Here is an 18,713-nt window from a genome sequence, read left to right as displayed (position 1 = left end):
CAGGGGTGATGGGTGTAATGAAACAATAGTTTGTCATGGTCTGTGTTTTTGTTTAGATTATATTTAGTTTGTTTTATTCCACGTCACGTTTTTCTGTGTCCCTTGACAATGTTAATGTCTTGTTCTGCTCGTTCGGTTTTCTCTCCACCTGTTCTCGTCAGCCCTCTGCCTTGTGTCAACCAATTAGCTCCTTCCAGCCATTCCAGCCAGTGTTTCTCATTGTTTCGTCAGTTTGCTTATTGTTGCTTACAGCGCTTGACTTGCTTTGACGACCCCAGTTGTTATTATGGTGATGCAAATTGTTGTGCTAGAAATATTATATTGTGTTAATATTACCTACTTTAAATGATTAAAACTAAAATACCTTTTAAAACGCTCACTCATTTTCCCTCTCCACTGATTTTGATGGAGAGAAAATGTCACAGACCAGAGATATTATTCTGTAAAATATAATGAAAGGTCACACATTGTAGTACAAAAATAATAATCCCATCATTTCTGGCTTTATTGAATGGCCTCCAGCTACATTAATTAAAACCACTACTTGAGGACATGTCATTGCTCATTAATTGGTTCACTCCGGGCAATAACATTAAATTATTTATGGCTTCTTGCAAAGGAGAAAAAAAAGTTTTATTGACGTGCTCAACACTCAGTCACTTGATGGAACTATTAGCTTCCTCTCTCAACCGCAAGACAATTGAATCATGCGTTGGTGATTAATTTCTCATCATTCACAGACGGTTTGGGGAGAAAATTTGTTCCACATTGTTCTGACAGCTGATCATTAGACTGTTGGGAATTATATAATTCCCAAGCTAAATTTAATGCCTACCTATCTCACTGTAGTATATGTAGTGCATAAAAATTCACACAGAAAGTTCTGGGTCCACATTGAAACCCAGAACCCAATCCTCGAAAGGCAGCAGTGCAAACTAATATTGTTAATAAAAAAGTCTGGATAAATTTAGAAATCAATCATTCTAACTTATAATTGTCACTTTTGTTCCATTTCAGTGTAATTTGTAAACCTATTTTCCCCTCATGATTTTAAGTTGAAGATCCGTCCCTTATTGTTTGCTTCTCCCAGTGATTTCCAACCCGGGTGCCATGAGTGACCATCAAGAGTACAGCTGGAAATGATTCAATTTCACCCCTAATTTGTCTGAAAATTACTATTTATTGATTAAAAATATCTTTGTTCATGTAATTGTGCCAGCAATTTATAGTGAAATGCAGAACAATTACATGCATTTGCATTAGATGGCAGAAACCTGCAATAAACCTGTGTACACATGTGTTGCCATTCATACAAAAGAATAAGTTATGGCTTTCTGTGAACCAATTAGGTTTGTGTTCAAGTAAACCTTCCCATATTTCAAACTTTTATTTCAATATTCATCCTTTGTGTGACATTTTTGTTTGATTGTGTGCTATGAATTTTCTTTTTTTTTTTTTTTTTTTTATATGTAAAATGGGTTTATTGGCTCAATAAAGGTTGGGAAACACTGGCTTATCCTGTTTAGGGTCAGGGGTGCTGGCGCGTATCCAAGCAAACTTTGGGCAAGAGGTGGGGCTTCACCCTGGTTTGGTTGCTAGTCAATTGCACACATAGAAAAACAACCAATCAGCCAATATTCAGTTAACTTTACACACACACTTTTTTTTATGTGGAAGGAAGCCAAACAGTAGTGTAGAACTGAAACAAACTGAAATTCAAACCCAGAACTTCAGACTGTGGCAAATGTGCTCGCCACAACCCCCACCATGCTGTTGGTTGAATAATAGTATTATTATAATGTGTGTGTGTATATCAAACAAGGTCTCACCATAGTTTAGGCCAGTGATTCCCAACCAGTGTGCCGTGGCACATTAGTGTGCCATGAGCGATCTTCATGTATGCCGTGGGAAATTATAAAAGTTGACTTAACTGCTGACTACGTTTCTCGGCTTGGCTGGGAACGCGTTGGGATCCCCTCGTCGTCATTCAGTCGCAACCAACATTTTTGAAACTCAAATTGATTTCACAAAAAAAAATAGCCCAGTAATACAAAAGCCTTTATGCCCTTTTGAAAACATGAACGCAGTTGATGTATATGAAAAATGAACAAACATGACAAATATTAAATAAAAAGGCACACTTTTTATGAATAAAAAGGCAGACTTCTTTTTTTGTAGTTGAAAAAGGCATACTTCTTGAATAAATCCAAATAATAAAATAAAACAGACAAAATACTTAAATAAAAAGGCAGAATTCACTCTAATTACAGGTAGGTTATGGCTATTTTAAACAAGCTAAATTGGTGATTCTGGTGAAATTTCAGAAATCAAACTCTGAAATATAAAGGAAGAATTAACTTGAATTACAGTATTTATGCTTTTTAAACAAGCTACACTTGTGAAGCTCATTAACAGCACTTTTGTGATGCCCTCAACTCCTGATGTTTTCTTTGAAAGCACTCCACTAGTTTGCCTTAAATTGTTTTTAGCTAGCCTGTTGTGCTGTACATTATGCATGAAATAAGATGCTGCACAGATGAGGAAAAATATGCAACAGCAACACTTTTGACACTGTAACGGTGTCAGTTTGAAAGCTTTTAAACAAACAAACATGTAGAGACATAACAAAAGGCAAAACGTGAAGGATAACCCCCCACCTTCCTTCACGTTATATTTCATTTAAGCCAACAGAGCATGAAACAGCTAGCTGGCCGATTGTCTGCTGGTGTCATTCCTCTAAAATCATTGGAGAAACACGCCACTATATAAGCAGCAACCCAAATTAAATGTACACGTTAATGTGGAGTGGCTGTTGGAAGCTGACACTAGTCATGTGGAGACGCCATGAGATGTAACTTGTCCATGTGCCCGTGTTTGTGTGTGCCAGCGAGCGAGAGAGACTGGCACACTGCACTGGCTGCTAATTGAAACACTGCATGCCGGTGCTGGGTAATAAGATTTAGTTTTTACTGCCATGAGATGTAACTTAATGTTAACTTTAGCTTGATACCCGTGGCTGCTAGCAAAACGATCTCCTATCTGAACACAAAAGTGTTTTTAAACAGTGACTCATTAGGACACCACCGTAAAACTTATTTTAGAACGACGTGGTAGATTGGCTCTGGGGCAAATCCTCTTCTTCTGTGGCGATTCTTCTTCTTCTCCTAATAAATGTGGATTATTTGTGGTACATAGCGCCAACTACTGTACAGGAGGTATTTAGCAGTCAAACGGCATCACTGATTTCAAAATGCAAAGGTTTCCTTTCGACAAGACGTGCGGTGCCGTGATATGGCACCTGGGGGGTCCAATCAGATTTCAGGGGGGTCCGGTGCTACCCCGGCATCCCCTCTGGCTCCACCCCTGGTCAGAGGAGAACAAAAGTTGAGAGCCATGCTTGAGTCCTGTGGGGAAAATTCTCTAGACATAGTTTTAATCTTGAAAGAGTCGCCAGACAGAGGTATGAAAGAATACCAGTTAAGAAATATATAACTATTGGCGCTGATATACCGTACTTTGAGTTGAAATAGGGGACAGAACTTGTCTGTTTATGATCCAATCTCGTAAAATGTAGTTGTTGTTGCCAGAGAGATGAGGCAACTTCTGTTTCTTTTGTAGCATAGAACTGAACCCATGCAAGTCTGCTGTCATTATGCAAATTGTGTAGTTATTATGTAAGAGTTCTTGTTCTACTCATTCTTTTTCTCAGTGTGCTGCTGGGCTCAGACAGCCTTTCGCTGCATATGTAGGGTGCCTTCTACAGCACTGCCTGCTGAGAGGCACTGAGTCCACTGCAGGGCAGCGAATGACTAATGACCTAGATTACTGTATGTCCGACCTTCCACTTAAATAAGACATTTAGAAATACCTGTTACAGTGCATAGAGTAGAAAACATTAAAAAGACATGTTATTGATAAACAGGAAGAGGGATTACTTCTTGTGTTTCATGGGTGAGTCATGTCACCTTTTATTATTACTGTTCATCTATTGTTGACATATTGTACTGAGCAGCCAGGACTGAGACATGAGTACTGCTTCACCACGTTGCAGTAAGTACCGGTTCCACAAAAAAGCCAACATAATTGCACTGTATACCGTTACATGCAAATTTCAAAATGTGTTGGTTTTGCAAAGATAGAGAGATAAGGCTCAGGTTTGAAAGGACATTGACAGAGAGCTGCACATTATAGTGTAATCTTGGTTCACGAATGGAATCCGTTGCTTGACTCCGCTTGCGAACCTAAACGTTTTTGTGAACAGAGGTAATGGTTTCCATTGAAATTATTACAAATGCAATGATCTGTTCCATTCCACGAACAGTCATATTTACATTTTTATGAATGTGTGGTTCAAAATACTGTACAATACAGACTTAACCTCTCAGTGCAGTTAAATTCACTGGCTGGGATTGGTGCCTCCTTCTTTTTCTCTGTGGCGTCAGCAGGATCCCACTCGAGAGTGAGTCATTTCAAAGCAGATAAGTCTTGGAATAACACTATCACTTGCCGTTTTCAGATTTTATGGTGCCATACTAAAGGCAAATTTAGAGCTAAAAAGATATCTGCAACGTGTGACACATGGAGCAAGATGTTTATGCGAGAAAAAGCACAACTGAGCCTTCCGCAGCCATACCGAAAATAGTTCGTGACCCTAGGTAGTTTTTCGTCAAAGGTTTAGTTCATCAACTGGGTCATTCGTGAACAGAGGTTCCATTGTACTTTAGAGTCAAGTACAAACACAACATCCACAACACAATGGGACTCTTCTTCAGCTTGACAGGATCCCGCACTGTCGGTGTCCACCAACCGGTTCTGGGATTGCCGCCACGACAGACCACCATAAGTCCACAGCTCCTATCAGTTTTGTTAGAGGTGGGTGTTGAAACCCTTTTTGACAGGGGACTCTGCCAGACATTCCATCAAACCACCACAACAGAATTGGCTCTGCTAGTGCACGTATGAACCCCCTTACTTGACTGTATGTTTGATTGTGGTGTTTGTTTTAGACAATCCTTAAGGAGCACAGAAGTCCAACAACAATAATATTGCTCAGATTCTCGTTGGGGTGGGGCGGGGGGGCATTTCCCCCAATCATGCCCTTCCAGGTCTCACTGTCATTGCCCACTTGTGCATTGTTAAGACCCAGCAGAAAGAGGCAGTCCCCAGCCTAAATGCTCTCCAGCACCCCCTCCAAGAAATCCACAGTGCGTGGGTACTCTGAACTGCTGTTTGATGCATAGGCACAGACAACAGTGAGGAACATTTGTCCTACCCGGTGGCGGAAGGAGGCTACCCTCTCATCCACCGGGGTAAGCCCACACATATTGCTCTTTTGAGTAAGGGTCGAATAACGCCTATCTTGAAAGTTGTAGGTACAGTGCCAGAGTAGAGTGATAAATTTACAATATTTAAGTTGGAATATTAAAAACAGCTCTCAACAGTTTCCCAGGAAGAGGGTCGAGCAAGCATGTTCTTTGTTTTGCCACACTAACGTGTTTTGTGAGTCTGTCAAGGGATACTTCCTAAAGATGAGAGAGGGTCGCCAGACGCGTATTCACCTTAGTGTCCAAATTAGTCTCAGTGATCAAAGAATTCACCCGGGCTTGAGGCAAAGTGTACTTAATTTAATTCCTAATGGGCTAAAAAAAAATTTTTTGTAAAACATTACTTGAAAAAGGGGGGTTTTTGGAAGTAGGCTGCTGTTGGGTTAGCTTTGCTACTGTGTTAAATAAGTATTTAGGGTTACTATTATTAAGACAGATTATTATGGAGAAATAATTAGTCGTAGCTAAAATGAGAGCTTGTTTGTATTTCAGTAAACTATCGGCCCATGCGTGACGGAAGACCTCAAGTTTGGTCGCACGCCATTTGCGCTCAAGCTTCATACATGAGTGTTTAAATCCTTGGGTTTCATCTGTGAATCAAGAAGTAAGTCTCTTAGTGGTGCTATGGTGTGGAGTGCGTTACACAGAGCCACAGTAAAATCATTTGTGAGATTATCACTTGGACCCACATAAGAAGAAAATGAGGCAATTGCTGAGGGTAATAGCTCAGAGGGTGCAGTGGTGGTTGAAGAACTAATATCACGGCTGCTATAGCATCGGTTGTGGTCAGAACGATGACAATGGGTTAAGACTTAAAATTTTACAACGTAACGGTCGAAAATAGTCGTGGTATAAGGGACATTCGAGGCCGCAATGCCCATGTGCTAATACCAAATCTACAGTATGACTATTATTATGGGTCGGTTCCTGTATTAATTGCAAGAAACCAAAAGTATCAAGTATTGTCTAAAATGCCACACTAAGAGCTCCCGACAGGGAAGTCATATGAATATTAAAGTGACCCACGATTAATATATTATCTGCGTGGGTGACCAAATCAGCAATAAATTCAGAGAATTCATCTAAAAAGCCGTAGTAAGGGTTGGTGGGGACGGTAGCTAACAGCAAGATAAAATGGCAGCGGTGCTGCAGATCGTATGAGAACCTCAAATGTTTTTCAAGTCCATGTTCGAGCTAGAGCTAAGGTTGAGAACAGATTTAGGGATAAGAGTACCTAATGCCAGCACCCTTAATAATAGTTCAACATGTGAAGTCAAAAAGTTTGGGGTAGATGCTTCTAGGTGGTAAAAACTCATTTGATTTTAACCTCAAAGACCAATTATATTAAGATAATGGTCTCTGATAAGCTCATTGACTAGCAAAGCTTTCTAGGGGAGTGATGTAATACTGCAATACTTTGATTTTCATTAAAGTCGGCTGATCGGTGCTGATGCCCCGAGTATGCCTCGTAGTAATGTTAATAAGACTGCGACGTCTATACCCCGCATTGTATTTTGAGTGGCTGTAAGCACAGCGAGAGAGTAATACTGTAGGGATCTGGTAGTTATTTGTCGACTTGTCACCGATAAAACAAACAGAGAAAGAATGCTAAAACTCATCACACAGTACTACCTCTGTAGAAAGCATATCAGTCTACAATGCATTAGTGTGTAGTGAATCAGAATGTATAGTGTGACAGACTTTTCCAAAAAACCCATTCAAGTTAATGAGACATTCAACACAAAGGTTCTTCATCTTTCACGTTCCAAATTCAAACTTTTCATCACATTCAGAACATTTTGATAACTATTTTGCAGATTCTCCCAGCTTCCCAATAAAATTCCCAAATACAGATATTTGATCTATTTCCCGCCTTCTTCCAAATGTCTTGACCAAGTCTCACATCCTACAACTAACAATTAAATAACTTCCACAGCATTTCAGTTCAACTTTAGTTTTTAAGCTTTCACATGCCATTTCAACAGAAATTGCATTCTCTAGTTAAATATCAATTTACAAATATAATTTACGTTTACCATTAGGGTAAGTTTAAGAGCATGTAGCCGAAATCATAATATTGATTGTAATGAAAATGACCAGGGATTCTGACCAATCAATGTCCCATTTTTATTGTCGACCGCTTCAACTGTAAACGGCTCGTCTTAAGCAGATCTGGGGAAGAGCACAAAATGAGGCTCCATGAACTACAGTAGGATCTTGATTATGCGTAACGAGCTCGAGACAACATCGGTGAATTAAGATGTGCTCAAGGTGTCAGTAGTCAAAATCATTTTGTCGATGGGGATAGTTCGAAGGGGGAAAGTGACAGATTGAAGCAAGAAAAAGTTGGAGGGAAAGTTAGATTCAAAAGATGGCATGCGCTGGTAAGTAAACTGGATGAAACCGGTATGGAGGGAGACTGACAAGGAGGCCAGGGTTAGATGGGGTATAGATGAATGTAGAAGGAGACAGTATGAGGTAGGAAGGTAATGGAACCTGACAAGGAGTGTTTGGCTAGTTTCATCCTCTGTGTTTGGTGAAAGAGGCTGTGTTTTTGCTGATCTCTTTGCTTCAGGCTACAAAAATACTGCCAGATTCAAACGTTGAATCTTTGGTCATATACTGTGTAAGACAAAAGAGAGATGTTTAGAAGCAAATGTTGGTTGATTGTTTCAATATTTAATTAACTTATACCGGCTACATCATCGGTATTGTGTTGCATTTACGTGATGATGATGTGTGCGCTTTAGCAACGCAGTTCTTAATACATATCCGAATGCTTCAATGTGTGTGGATTTGTTTTTTAAAAAAAAGAATCAAAAAATTTTATTCATGAACAGTGGACACAAACCTGAAACTCGTGGGAATGGAAATAATCCATAAATAAATTGTTTAAGCTGCAGGGGTAAAGCCTTGGGAAAAAAGTTGCAGTTTATAGTCCGAACTTTACTGTACGTATATGGCAAATTTTCATTAGAGTGTGAACTCTGTTGGATTTCCAATGTTCCCACATTTGAAACATAAACATAAAGAACAAAATAATCTGAATTCATATCTTTGGTGTCAAAATAACAATCCACTTAAAATTACATTAATTGATCTAAAACAGCACTTGGTCAAACCTGGTACTAAAACATCCTGGAATATTCACAGATAAAATATTTGAAGATGGAAAAGGATTGTGGTTTAAAACTTTGGTTTAAATTCCACACAATCCAATCTCAAGTGTTATTGTTAATGATTACCCAAACTAAAACCTCTTTAACTATCTGCTTGTCTTTTCACCTCAGCCCTTGAATACCACAATCTCAACACATCCACTGCGACCAGGAGCTATTGGGTTATAACAGGTAAACTGCGATGTAAACTGCTGTGTTGTTCTTTCCCTTCTGTTTTTCACCCTCCCTCTTTCGTTGGATTGGTTTTGTGGGGTTATTGGGTTAGTTTTGTCACATTCTAACTACCATACAGCATACGTGCTCACATGACAACTGTGCTGCCTGCTTGAATCCCAGAATATCACACAATACAATATTGTCATGATATTTTACCCACGATAACAATTGATGAAGCAATATACAGTATATATGTGTATAGGAAATATACTGTATAAACACTGCAGTATGTCCTTCATGGACAAATCAATCAGAACCCATGAATGAAGGGCAGCACGATTATTAAAATAAATAAAATAATCACAATTATTTTGATTAATATTGTAATCACGATTATTCCTCATGTTAGGGAAAAATCTTTATTTTTATTGCACTACTTTTTAACAAACAATATGTAACAGTTTTCAGTTCAAAATGAATCTTTAAATAAGAATGAATTATATACAATAAGTGCAATCAGGAATTGCAACTTAATGGAAGCAAATGCAGTTAACACATAGAAGGCAGTAACATTAAGCTGCAAGCACCAACTTTTCATTTGTAAATCCCTATCGTCAATATAGTGAATTGTCAATGAAGGGTATGTCTCTGTTGTTCTGCTTGATTGGTCAGCCGTGCACGGTCATAAACTGGAAAGAACTCGACAGTTGTGATTTCCCACTCTATTTACTACAGTCATTATTTTTTTACTGCTGTCAGGCCAACCAAAAAGTTGAAGTCAAGGCGGCCTCTACGATTGTTAATAGTGTCTTCCCATGACACGCCACCTCTCCACCAACGGGCAGAGAGGTCCAACTTCAAAATAAAAGCTTCGTATATTACTACATTGAACATCAATGTCATTTAAGGCTTTTTTGGGGGGGGGGGGAAGTTGGCACCGGAGTGCAGTGCCGGAGCTTAATGAAGCCTTAAACATGCGTTCGCCCCCTGGTGGCTGGCTGAGTAGGTTGCAGTCACTGCTGCACATGAACCATTTTTCATTATGCAGCAGTGCCCGCATTTTAAATATCGAAACTCGCCGATGATCAGGCTTATTTAATCGTGGCAGCCAAAATCGCAGTTACGATTAAAATTTGAATAATTGGGCAACCTTACATGAATGCATTAAATACAATGCAGTAAACATTACTCTCAATGCCTGTTGGAAAGCAAATGAAATTCCAACCTTCAAATCATCTCTATCTGGCAGAACTTAATGTTGAAAATCAACAACAACAAAAAAATAATTTAGCACAATGGAAACAAAGAAGAAAAGACAGCTTTTCAGTCATGGTGCTCTCATGAACTTTGACCTTCTGAAGCAGACATTACACCCTGCCACAATCCTGCCAATTCCAGTACCTACAGCTAAAAGAAACATTTGATATGGAAAAAATATATATCCACAATTTTAAACAAAATGGACATAACACGCACCCGATGGGCCTCAGCAGCGATACTAACACCTACAAACACTGGACAGCCATTACAGATACTCTAATTACCCACATGCATTCTGGTGCTGCCCACCAGTTAGACAGTTTTAGTCAGAGGTCCAGGGAGATTTATCAAACATTCTGAACTTCTGCATCCCAATCCCCCCGTGCCACAGCTCTGCTTGGTGACTTCTCCTCCTTTCAAGCACCAAAATATTCATCATCATCTTTACAATTGTTCCCCAGTTGGAAAGACCAAACAAAATGATCACTTAAATATTGGTACAACCTGCTAAATTAACATTCAAATCTAGAAAAACTTTTTACCTGAAAAGATATCACCTATTACGATACCCGGTGCCCATTCACAAAAAAAGTATCTGGCGCTGACCCCGCAAACATTAGTACACAAATTCAACAACCCTCAATATGTCTGCGAAACACCCCTTAGCACAACTCATTACACCGCCCCAGTCCTTTGTTTTCTTTACTTTTGTTTGTTTGTTTGTGTATTATTTTCAGGAATCGCCCCTGTTTCCCATACATTGTTCTTTAATGTGTGCATAAATGTTCAATAAAACATTGCAGCAATATTGATTTTTGCTGGTGTAATAATGTACAGTGAGAGAAAAGGGTACCATGTTTGTCGATATGGATATTTTGTCCCATCTCCAGTGTTTAACTTGACACATTTGTATGCAGAATAAACACAGGCATTTTGATTGTTGGGTCAACTGAATTTAGCCATAAAAGAACTATCCTTTCTCCACATCCACATTTTTTCTCCTCAATGTTGTCTTTCTCCTGTGCTCATCACTTGGCTTGTATTGTCATTTCCATCATTTTTCTGTGCACAACCCTCCACCCCCCACGACCCCTCCTCCTCTTTGCCTCTTGAGAGGTATTTATGCCCTAAACCCACACTGTAACCTTGTGCTTCTGCCCTCAGTGATCCAGGATGTGGACAGGTCTTCCCTGGAGGCCAACTATCAGAGCTTTGCCAGCTTGATGGAGCAGCGGCTGGCCGAGCTCTTCCATGTGGCCGGTCGGCAGGGATCCCAGACTTTGCGATCCAAGCGTGCAACAACTGTGGGGGGTTACACTGTACAGGTGGGTGGTAGGATTTTTTGTTTTTCTGTGTCACTGCCAATATTGACATTGGAAAGGTGGATATTCAAGTTGCCTTTTTTATATTTACATCAAATATATAGTATAATGGACAAATTAGAGATTCTTATTGATTGAAGTGTACTAACAGGTAACCATTTTCTTGGCAAAAAGCTTTTTAAATAGAGAAATAGATTGAAGTAATAGAAATAACCAGAGAACTAGATTTGTATATGTGAATGCTGTGTTTGTTATCATGAATGCATATATGTCAGGTAGAAACCAAATGTGTTGTTTGCCCTTTGTTTAATGGCCACATTGTTAACCACTCACCCAAAGGACCTTCATTCATCCGCTAGCTCTGAATGAAGGTCCTCAAAGGTGTAAATTATTTATTTTGTCAGCTCCATGTTGTGCAAATTAAGATTAGAATTGTGAACCCCTGGCTTTTATGCTGTACACACCCTCAAGCTTTTATGGGAAGTCAGGGATGACCGATTTTATAGCTACAGAGATTAAGGAGAGAGAGGCTGAGAGAGGCACATCCAGCAAATGACACAGGGCCCTCCCTTATATGGCATAATGGAACTGTCAGCCGGCGGCACAGTGGCCGACTGGTTAGAGCGTCAGCCTCACAGTTCTGAGGACCCGGGTTCAATCCCCAGCCCCGCCTGTGTGGAGTTTGCATGTTCTCCCCGTGCCTGCATGGGTTTCCTCCCACATCCCAAAAACATGCATTAATTGCAGACTCTAAATTGCCCGTAGGTGTGACTGTGACTGTGAGTGCGAATGGTTGTTTGTTTGTATGTGCCCTGCGATTGGCTGGCAACCAGTTCAGGGTGTACCCCGCCTCCTGCCCGATGACAGCTGGGATAGGCTCCAGCACACCCGCGACCCTAGTGAGGAGAAGCGGCTCAGAAAATGGATGGATGGAACTGTCAGCCTTGCTAGAATTCAATGGTATACAGTACATAAAGGCCATATACTGTATACATATACAGTCTTCCATCACTTGTAATGAAAATAAATTGCTACTTCTAATGAAGTTGTCTTCTTCAAGTATTGTTATCTTGTAGCTAATCCAAGTAAGACAGAAAAACCCATTCTGAATCAGAGTTAGGTCAGTCTAATTGAAATAAAGATGTGTCTTTTGTCAAAATGGCCATATAATAGATTGCAACTGATAATGCATTTAAAAATTATATTTTCCCCTCATTATCCTTTTTCAGATGGTGAGCATGCGTCGGTTGCCTGGTCCCAAGAACCCGGCGGAGATGACGTACTACGCACAGTTGAATGGCGCACCCATCACTGGACCCACAGCGGCCAAGACGCTGAGCAGTCTTGACTCCCAAACCATGGCACTGACTCTGGGTTACTTTGTGCAAGTGCAGGCTGAACGTAAGCTTCGCTTTCATTTATTCATCTGTACTGTATTTGATTACAAACAAGCCTCTGCCAATAAGAATTGAATACAAATTTGTAAAAGATGAACATATAGTAATATTTGGGTGAGTCTCACCTACAGTATTTGCAAATTAAAGTGAGTTGTCACGACCTGCTGAAAGGCTGTGACAAATAAAGGAAGGACTGAATGATCTGTATTTCCCCCACTACTTTCTGAATCTGTACCCTCTGCTCCCCCATCTCACGTTTATAGCCATTAAAACAATTAAATTATTTGTAACATATCGCACGTTATTGCGAGCAGTCCGTGAATAAATGCATCATGAACAGTGGCCGTGGAGACCATCAATCACACATACAACAGATGAGACAGACAGACGTATGTAGACAAAATTGAGCAAATCAGCAAGTAAGAGCGCAATAAAAAAAACCTTGCACTGGTTTTCCCAAACAAGCAAGGTAAATTGAGTAAAACTATTACATGTTGATAATGTAGCCATGTCATAAAGTAAATAGTGTATGTAATCTGTGAGGCTGCTGTGGCCCAATTGTATTATTTTTTTTTTTTTGCTTGTGGGAAAACAATAGTGTGAATCAGAACCCGGATGCTAAGACTAATACCTAAACAAGGGTCACCAACATGGTAGCCCCCAAGGATCACACGACTCGCCAACGGGCCTGTTCTTAAAGTAGCTCATTAGTGATGAGATATAGTAATTTTTTGGGAATGTTGTAGAAGTGATCATTTAAAAATATATACACCTGCAGAGATTTATAGAAATTAAGTGTTGCACATTAATACTGTATGTATGCCTCCTACCTTGTTAAATCCCTGTTGATAATTGTGATCAGTGTCTTCAAAAAGATAGATGAATATACGTTGTACGTATCACGGCTCTAAATCATCAGTGAGCTGACTGCTTTCAAACTTAGCTCAATATTTGGCATCTCCCCAGCAGTAGTCTATGCGAGAATTCATTCTCAACTTTGGAAAAACTAGTTTTCAGACCACAGGCACACAATACCCCATCTCCCATGTTGGTTCTGGTGGCGTGTGAGGCACGTGACGCGACCCAAAAGTGAATGGACAACGTCACCAGCCCATCACATGTAGATAAATGCCCAGTATGCCGACTCAACTCTTTTAAAGCTAAGCCATGTGTTAAATTTACCCATTGCCCGCGTCAAACACTTATTTTTAGAACGCGCTTAATGTTCAATACACAGTGGGTACGGAAAGTTTGCAGACCTCCTTAAATTTTTCACCAATTTTGCAGCCATTTGTTAAAATCATTTAAGTTAATTTTTTCCCCCTCATTTCCCTCAATATACACACAGCACCCCATATTGGCAGAAATTTTTTTTTATTGTTGAAACGTTTGCTGATTTATTAAAAAAGAAAAACTGAAATATCACACAGCCGTAAGTATTCAGACCCCTTGCTGTGACACATATATTTAATTCGGGTGCTGTCCATTTCTTCTGCTCATCCTTGAGATGGTTCCACGCCTTCATTGGAGTCCAGCTGTGTTTGATTATACTGATTGAACTTGATTAGGAAAGCCACACCCCTGTCTATATAAGACCTTACAGCTCACAGTGCATGTCAGAGCAAATGAGAATCAGGAGGTCAAAGGAACTGCCTGAAGAGCTCAGAGACAGAATTGTGGCAAGGCACAGATCTGGCCAAGATTAGAAAAAAAAATATGCTGCACTTAAGGTTCCTAAGAGCACAGTGGCGTCCATAATCCTTAAATGGAAGCTGCTTGGGAGAATCAGAACCCTTCCTAGAGCTGGCCGTCTGGCCAAACTGAGCAATTGGGGGAGAAGAGCCTTGGTGAGAGAGGTAAAGAAGAACCCAAAGATCACTGTGGCTGAGCTCCAGAGATGCAGTCAGGGGATGGGAGAAAGTTCTAGAAAGTCAACCATCACTGCAGCCTTCCACCAGTCGGGGCTTTATGGCAGAGTAGCTCGACGGAAGCCTCTTCTCAGTGCAAGACACATGAAAGCCCGCATGGAGTTTGCTAAAAAACACTCCAAGATGGTGAGAAATAAGATTTTCTGGTCTGATGAGACCAAGATAGAACTTTTTGGCGTTAATGCTGCTCATCACCTGTCCAATACAGTCCCAACAGTGAAGCATGGTGGTGGCAGCATGATGCCGTGTGGGTGTTTTTCAGCTGCAGGGACAGGACGACTGGTTGGAATCAAATAAAAGATGAATTCGGCCAAGTACAGGGATATCCTGGACGAAAACCTTGTCCAGAGTGCTCAGAAACTCAGACTGGGCTGAATGTTGACCTTCAAAAAAGACAATGACCCTAAGCACACAGCTAAAATACCAAAGGAGTGGCTTCAGAACAACTCCATGACTGTTTTTGAATGGCCCAGGCAGAGCCCTGACTTAAACCCAATTGAGCATCTCTAGAAAGACCTGAAAATGGCTGCCCACCAACGTTCACCATCCAACCTGACAGAACTGGGGAGGATCTGCAAGGAGGAATGGCAGAGGATCCCCAAATCCAGGTGTGAAACACTTGTTGCATCATTCCCAAAAATGACTCATGGGTCTATTAGCTCAAAAGGGTGCTTCTACTAAATACTGAGCAAAGGGTCTGAATACCTATGGCTCTTTGACATTTCAGTCTTACTTTTTAATAAATCTGCAAAATTTTCAACAAATCGGTACATTAATGTGGAAAAAATTAACTTAAATGATTTTAGCAAATGGCTGAAATATAAAAAAAAGAGTGAAACATTTAAGAGGGTCTGAATACTTTCCGTACCCACTGCAGATGACTGTATGCGGGTGTGTGTGGCTGCAGTGGCTTATACCTGTTTTAATGTATTAATGTTGTGTATGACGGTGCCCACGCCACCGTGGCAAACCTATTTTATAAGGCTTGAATGAGTGCGTGTGTTTTTGAGCGTTACAATGTGCCCCCCCCTGCCGACCAAATGCCCACCCAAGCGAGCCACTCTGGGGCCAACACTGGAATGAGACCCGTGGCATTCACATAAGTTCCTAGCCTGACTCCTCAGGAAGACAAGTGCAGATTTTTTATTTATTTTTCTTTCTTTCTTTTTGTGAACCTGTCCTGCTCAGCTGCATGGCCATGCAGAATGGTGGTTCTGTATGCCTTTTGTGCTGGAACAGTTTTGCTGTGCAACAGGGGAGTTTGAAATACTTCCTCTGCTTATTTTTTTAATCATTCTGATGTTTACTGAAAATGCAGCCGGAAAGAAAAGGGTTTTAGGGGACAGACCGAGAGACAGAACGGACCAGGGAAATAGGGGTGCGAACCTCAGCAGAACAAGAGTTAAGACAGTCTAGATATTTGATTACAAGTAACGTAACAAAGTCAAATTGCGTTCTTATTTGTGGACGGGGCAGGAGGGAACATGTGGACAGGGGGACAAAAGAGAAGTGCAGATTTTTGATAAGGCTCCATTTAGTTAATTAGAGATTCTCGGGAAATGAGTGCTCTTCAGATGCTTCAGAATGAACAACATTCAACAGACAGGAACATTCTCAGAGATTGTTTAAACAACACAATTTCCCCTGAACACAAATCCAAAGCATTTAAATTTGAACAACTGCTGAGACTGAGTCTGTTGAGTCAAAATGCAAATGAGCCAAACAACATAGTTAGCTCGTAACATTTGCGACTAAACAAGCACTGTAGTCTGAGAATTTGAATACTGATGTTCCTTTTCAACATTCTTGAAGAAAATCATGAAAATGTTTGCATATAGCACTGCACCCTTTGTTTGTAAGAGGAACAGAGGTCTACAATTTTAAAAGCATAAAAATAATTCATCCAGAATTCAGCAAAACATAATGTCCTGACAACAAATGTTAGTCTGACGCCACGGTGACGCCACACTCAACTTGAGGCACCGCCACGGCAAACACCCACCGCCTGTGTTGAGTTTGCATGTTCTCCCCGTGCCTGCATGGGTTTTCTCTGGGCATGCCGGTTTCCTCCCACATCCCAAAAACATGCATGAATTGGAGACTCTAAATTGCCCGTAGGTGTGAATGTGAGTGCGAATGGTTGTTTGTTTGTATGTGCCCTGCAATTGGCTGGCAACCAGTTCAGGGTGTATCCCGCCTCTGGGATAGGCTCCAGCACGCCCGCGACCCTAGTGAGTAGAAGCCGCTCAGAAAATGGATGGATGGATTGACGTCTCACCACGCCCTGCTAAATGCAGTGTGAAAGGGTATTTACGGATGGACACACGCAGGCACACGATGTGTGTGTTTTGTCCTCCGCTGAATCCCTGAGGCTGTCTCACCGAATCCCTGGGGTTTAATCGAACCCAGGTTAAGAACTACTGCTCTGAATGGTCAAATACCGTTGAGTCGAGGTTCTCTATTGTCATTGTACAAAACATACAACAAAATTCTGTAACAAGAAGAAGCTCCCAATGTCTCATCTGACAAGAACATTGTGTTCAGATTTAATTGTGGTTTCCAGAATCTCCATTATTAAGTATTGCGTTCTGTTATCAGGCTCATCTACTGCAGAACCATCTTCCAGATTCAGTTAAGGGTCTACCCTTTAACTGAACCATCTCTACACTCAAGACAAACTTTGGCAATACATATAGATAGGGCAGGCTCAAGTTTGTCCTTAATCATTGCTTAGCTATGCTGCTCAAAGCCAAGACTGCAGGATGAACAATGCACTGAGCTCCTCTCCCCCCTCTCCATCTGTCTATGTTCATGTTGTATTAATCTACAGTATGTTCCCTACCTACACAGCATCTCTCTATTGTTGTTTTGTTTTTTTCTACCTTCCAGCATCCTCTCCTCCTGTCACTGTATTCAGGTTAGAGTTATTCGTCATTTGATGAACATCTGCATTTGGGCAGAACTATTGTATTACTGCAGAGTAGCCATGCTGGGCTCCATCTTGAGAGGGTGTGTGCGGAGGGGGCAATAAGTGGTTGTGTGGTGGACGATATATTCCGGGCAGATTACAGTTATGGATGTTGACCCCCTGTAGGACCATACCTCTAGGCTCATTTCATCATGGGGATAAATAGTAGCTTTTATGAACTACCCAGGAAATGTACTTTAATTTATAGAATGCTACCATGTATTGCATTTCCTTGACCTGAACATGAACATATACTGTATATACTGTATTGGTAGCGGCAATCCTGAATTGTCAAATAGTGTTAGCTGTCTGCCTTTCTCACAGATCTCACAATAACTTGGTAGAATATTAAAATAATAATATATCATGGACTTTATTGTCGTGATTGCAGAAACAGTAAAAAGGCACACCAAAGCACACCTAAAATAGAAATCTATAGATCAAATCAAATCCATATTGAGCCAGCTGCATGGTGTTCGCCGTATGCCAGAGTCATTGATTGCATACATGATGCAGTCTTAAAAACTCAGACAGAGAATGGACTTGCTGTTTTTGGCCTCCTTTTGCATCGCAATTCAGATTTTGTCTACATGTCTGTTGTTAATTCTTGAGTTCCACCCAAGTTGTGTCACCATCATTTCACAAGTGTGAAGGACAAATTGTACAGGTGGACACCAGTTTTTTAATGAACAAAGCATTATTCTCTCACATTCAACTGCTGCTTTCCATAGAAGCCAAAGATGTAAATAACCAAACCATCAAACTCTGGCTGAGGTAAAACACAATGACAATAATATAAGTAGCCAGATAATTCAATGTCCAAGGGCAACACAGACCAGAAAAAAAATCAGTAAAACATTGAATTTGCCAGGAAGCTTATTGTACATAAAATTGAAAGGAAAAGAATGGTTAATAACCATCCATCCATCTATCCATTTTCTGAGCCGCTTCTCCTCACTAGGGTCGTGGGCATGCTGGAGCCTATCCCAGCTGTCTTCGGGCAGGAGGCGGGGTACACCCTGACTGGTTGCCAGCCAATCGCAGGGCACATACAAACAAACCATCCATCCACACTCACAGTCACACCTACGGGCAAGTTAGAGTCTCCAATTAATGCATGTTTTTGGGATGTGGGAGGAAACCGGAGTGCCCGGAGAAAACCCACGCAGGCACGGGGAG

At 40.8% G+C, this 18,713-nt stretch overlaps 1 protein-coding gene and 1 long non-coding RNA gene across 5 annotated transcripts in view; one reads left to right on the top strand and one right to left on the bottom strand.

Moving 5' to 3' along the window:
* Window positions 1-18,713, top strand: part of kiaa1549la (KIAA1549-like a) — a 140,603-nt gene that overhangs the window by 75,901 nt on the left and 45,989 nt on the right. For 3 of the 4 annotated variants that reach the window (XM_061773112.1, XM_061773111.1, XM_061773113.1), the window contains exons 8-10: window positions 8,615-8,674; window positions 11,084-11,244; window positions 12,471-12,642. In XM_061773112.1, coding sequence (XP_061629096.1) covers window positions 8,615-8,674; window positions 11,084-11,244; window positions 12,471-12,642 — 393 coding nt within the window. The remainder of the gene's footprint in view (window positions 1-8,614; window positions 8,675-11,083; window positions 11,245-12,470; window positions 12,643-18,713) is intronic. The other variant, XM_061773114.1, reaches the window with a different exon arrangement.
* LOC133477855 (uncharacterized) overlaps window positions 1-18,713 on the bottom strand; it is a 66,363-nt gene that overhangs the window by 35,743 nt on the left and 11,907 nt on the right. The gene's annotated exons all lie outside the window — the stretch shown is intronic.

The sequence above is a fragment of the Phyllopteryx taeniolatus genome, chromosome 5 (assembly GCF_024500385.1).
Source record: "Phyllopteryx taeniolatus isolate TA_2022b chromosome 5, UOR_Ptae_1.2, whole genome shotgun sequence".
Lineage (NCBI taxonomy): Eukaryota > Metazoa > Chordata > Actinopteri > Syngnathiformes > Syngnathidae > Phyllopteryx > Phyllopteryx taeniolatus.
Note: the sequence above shows the minus strand (reverse complement) of the source record. Positions and strands in the feature narration are given on the sequence as shown.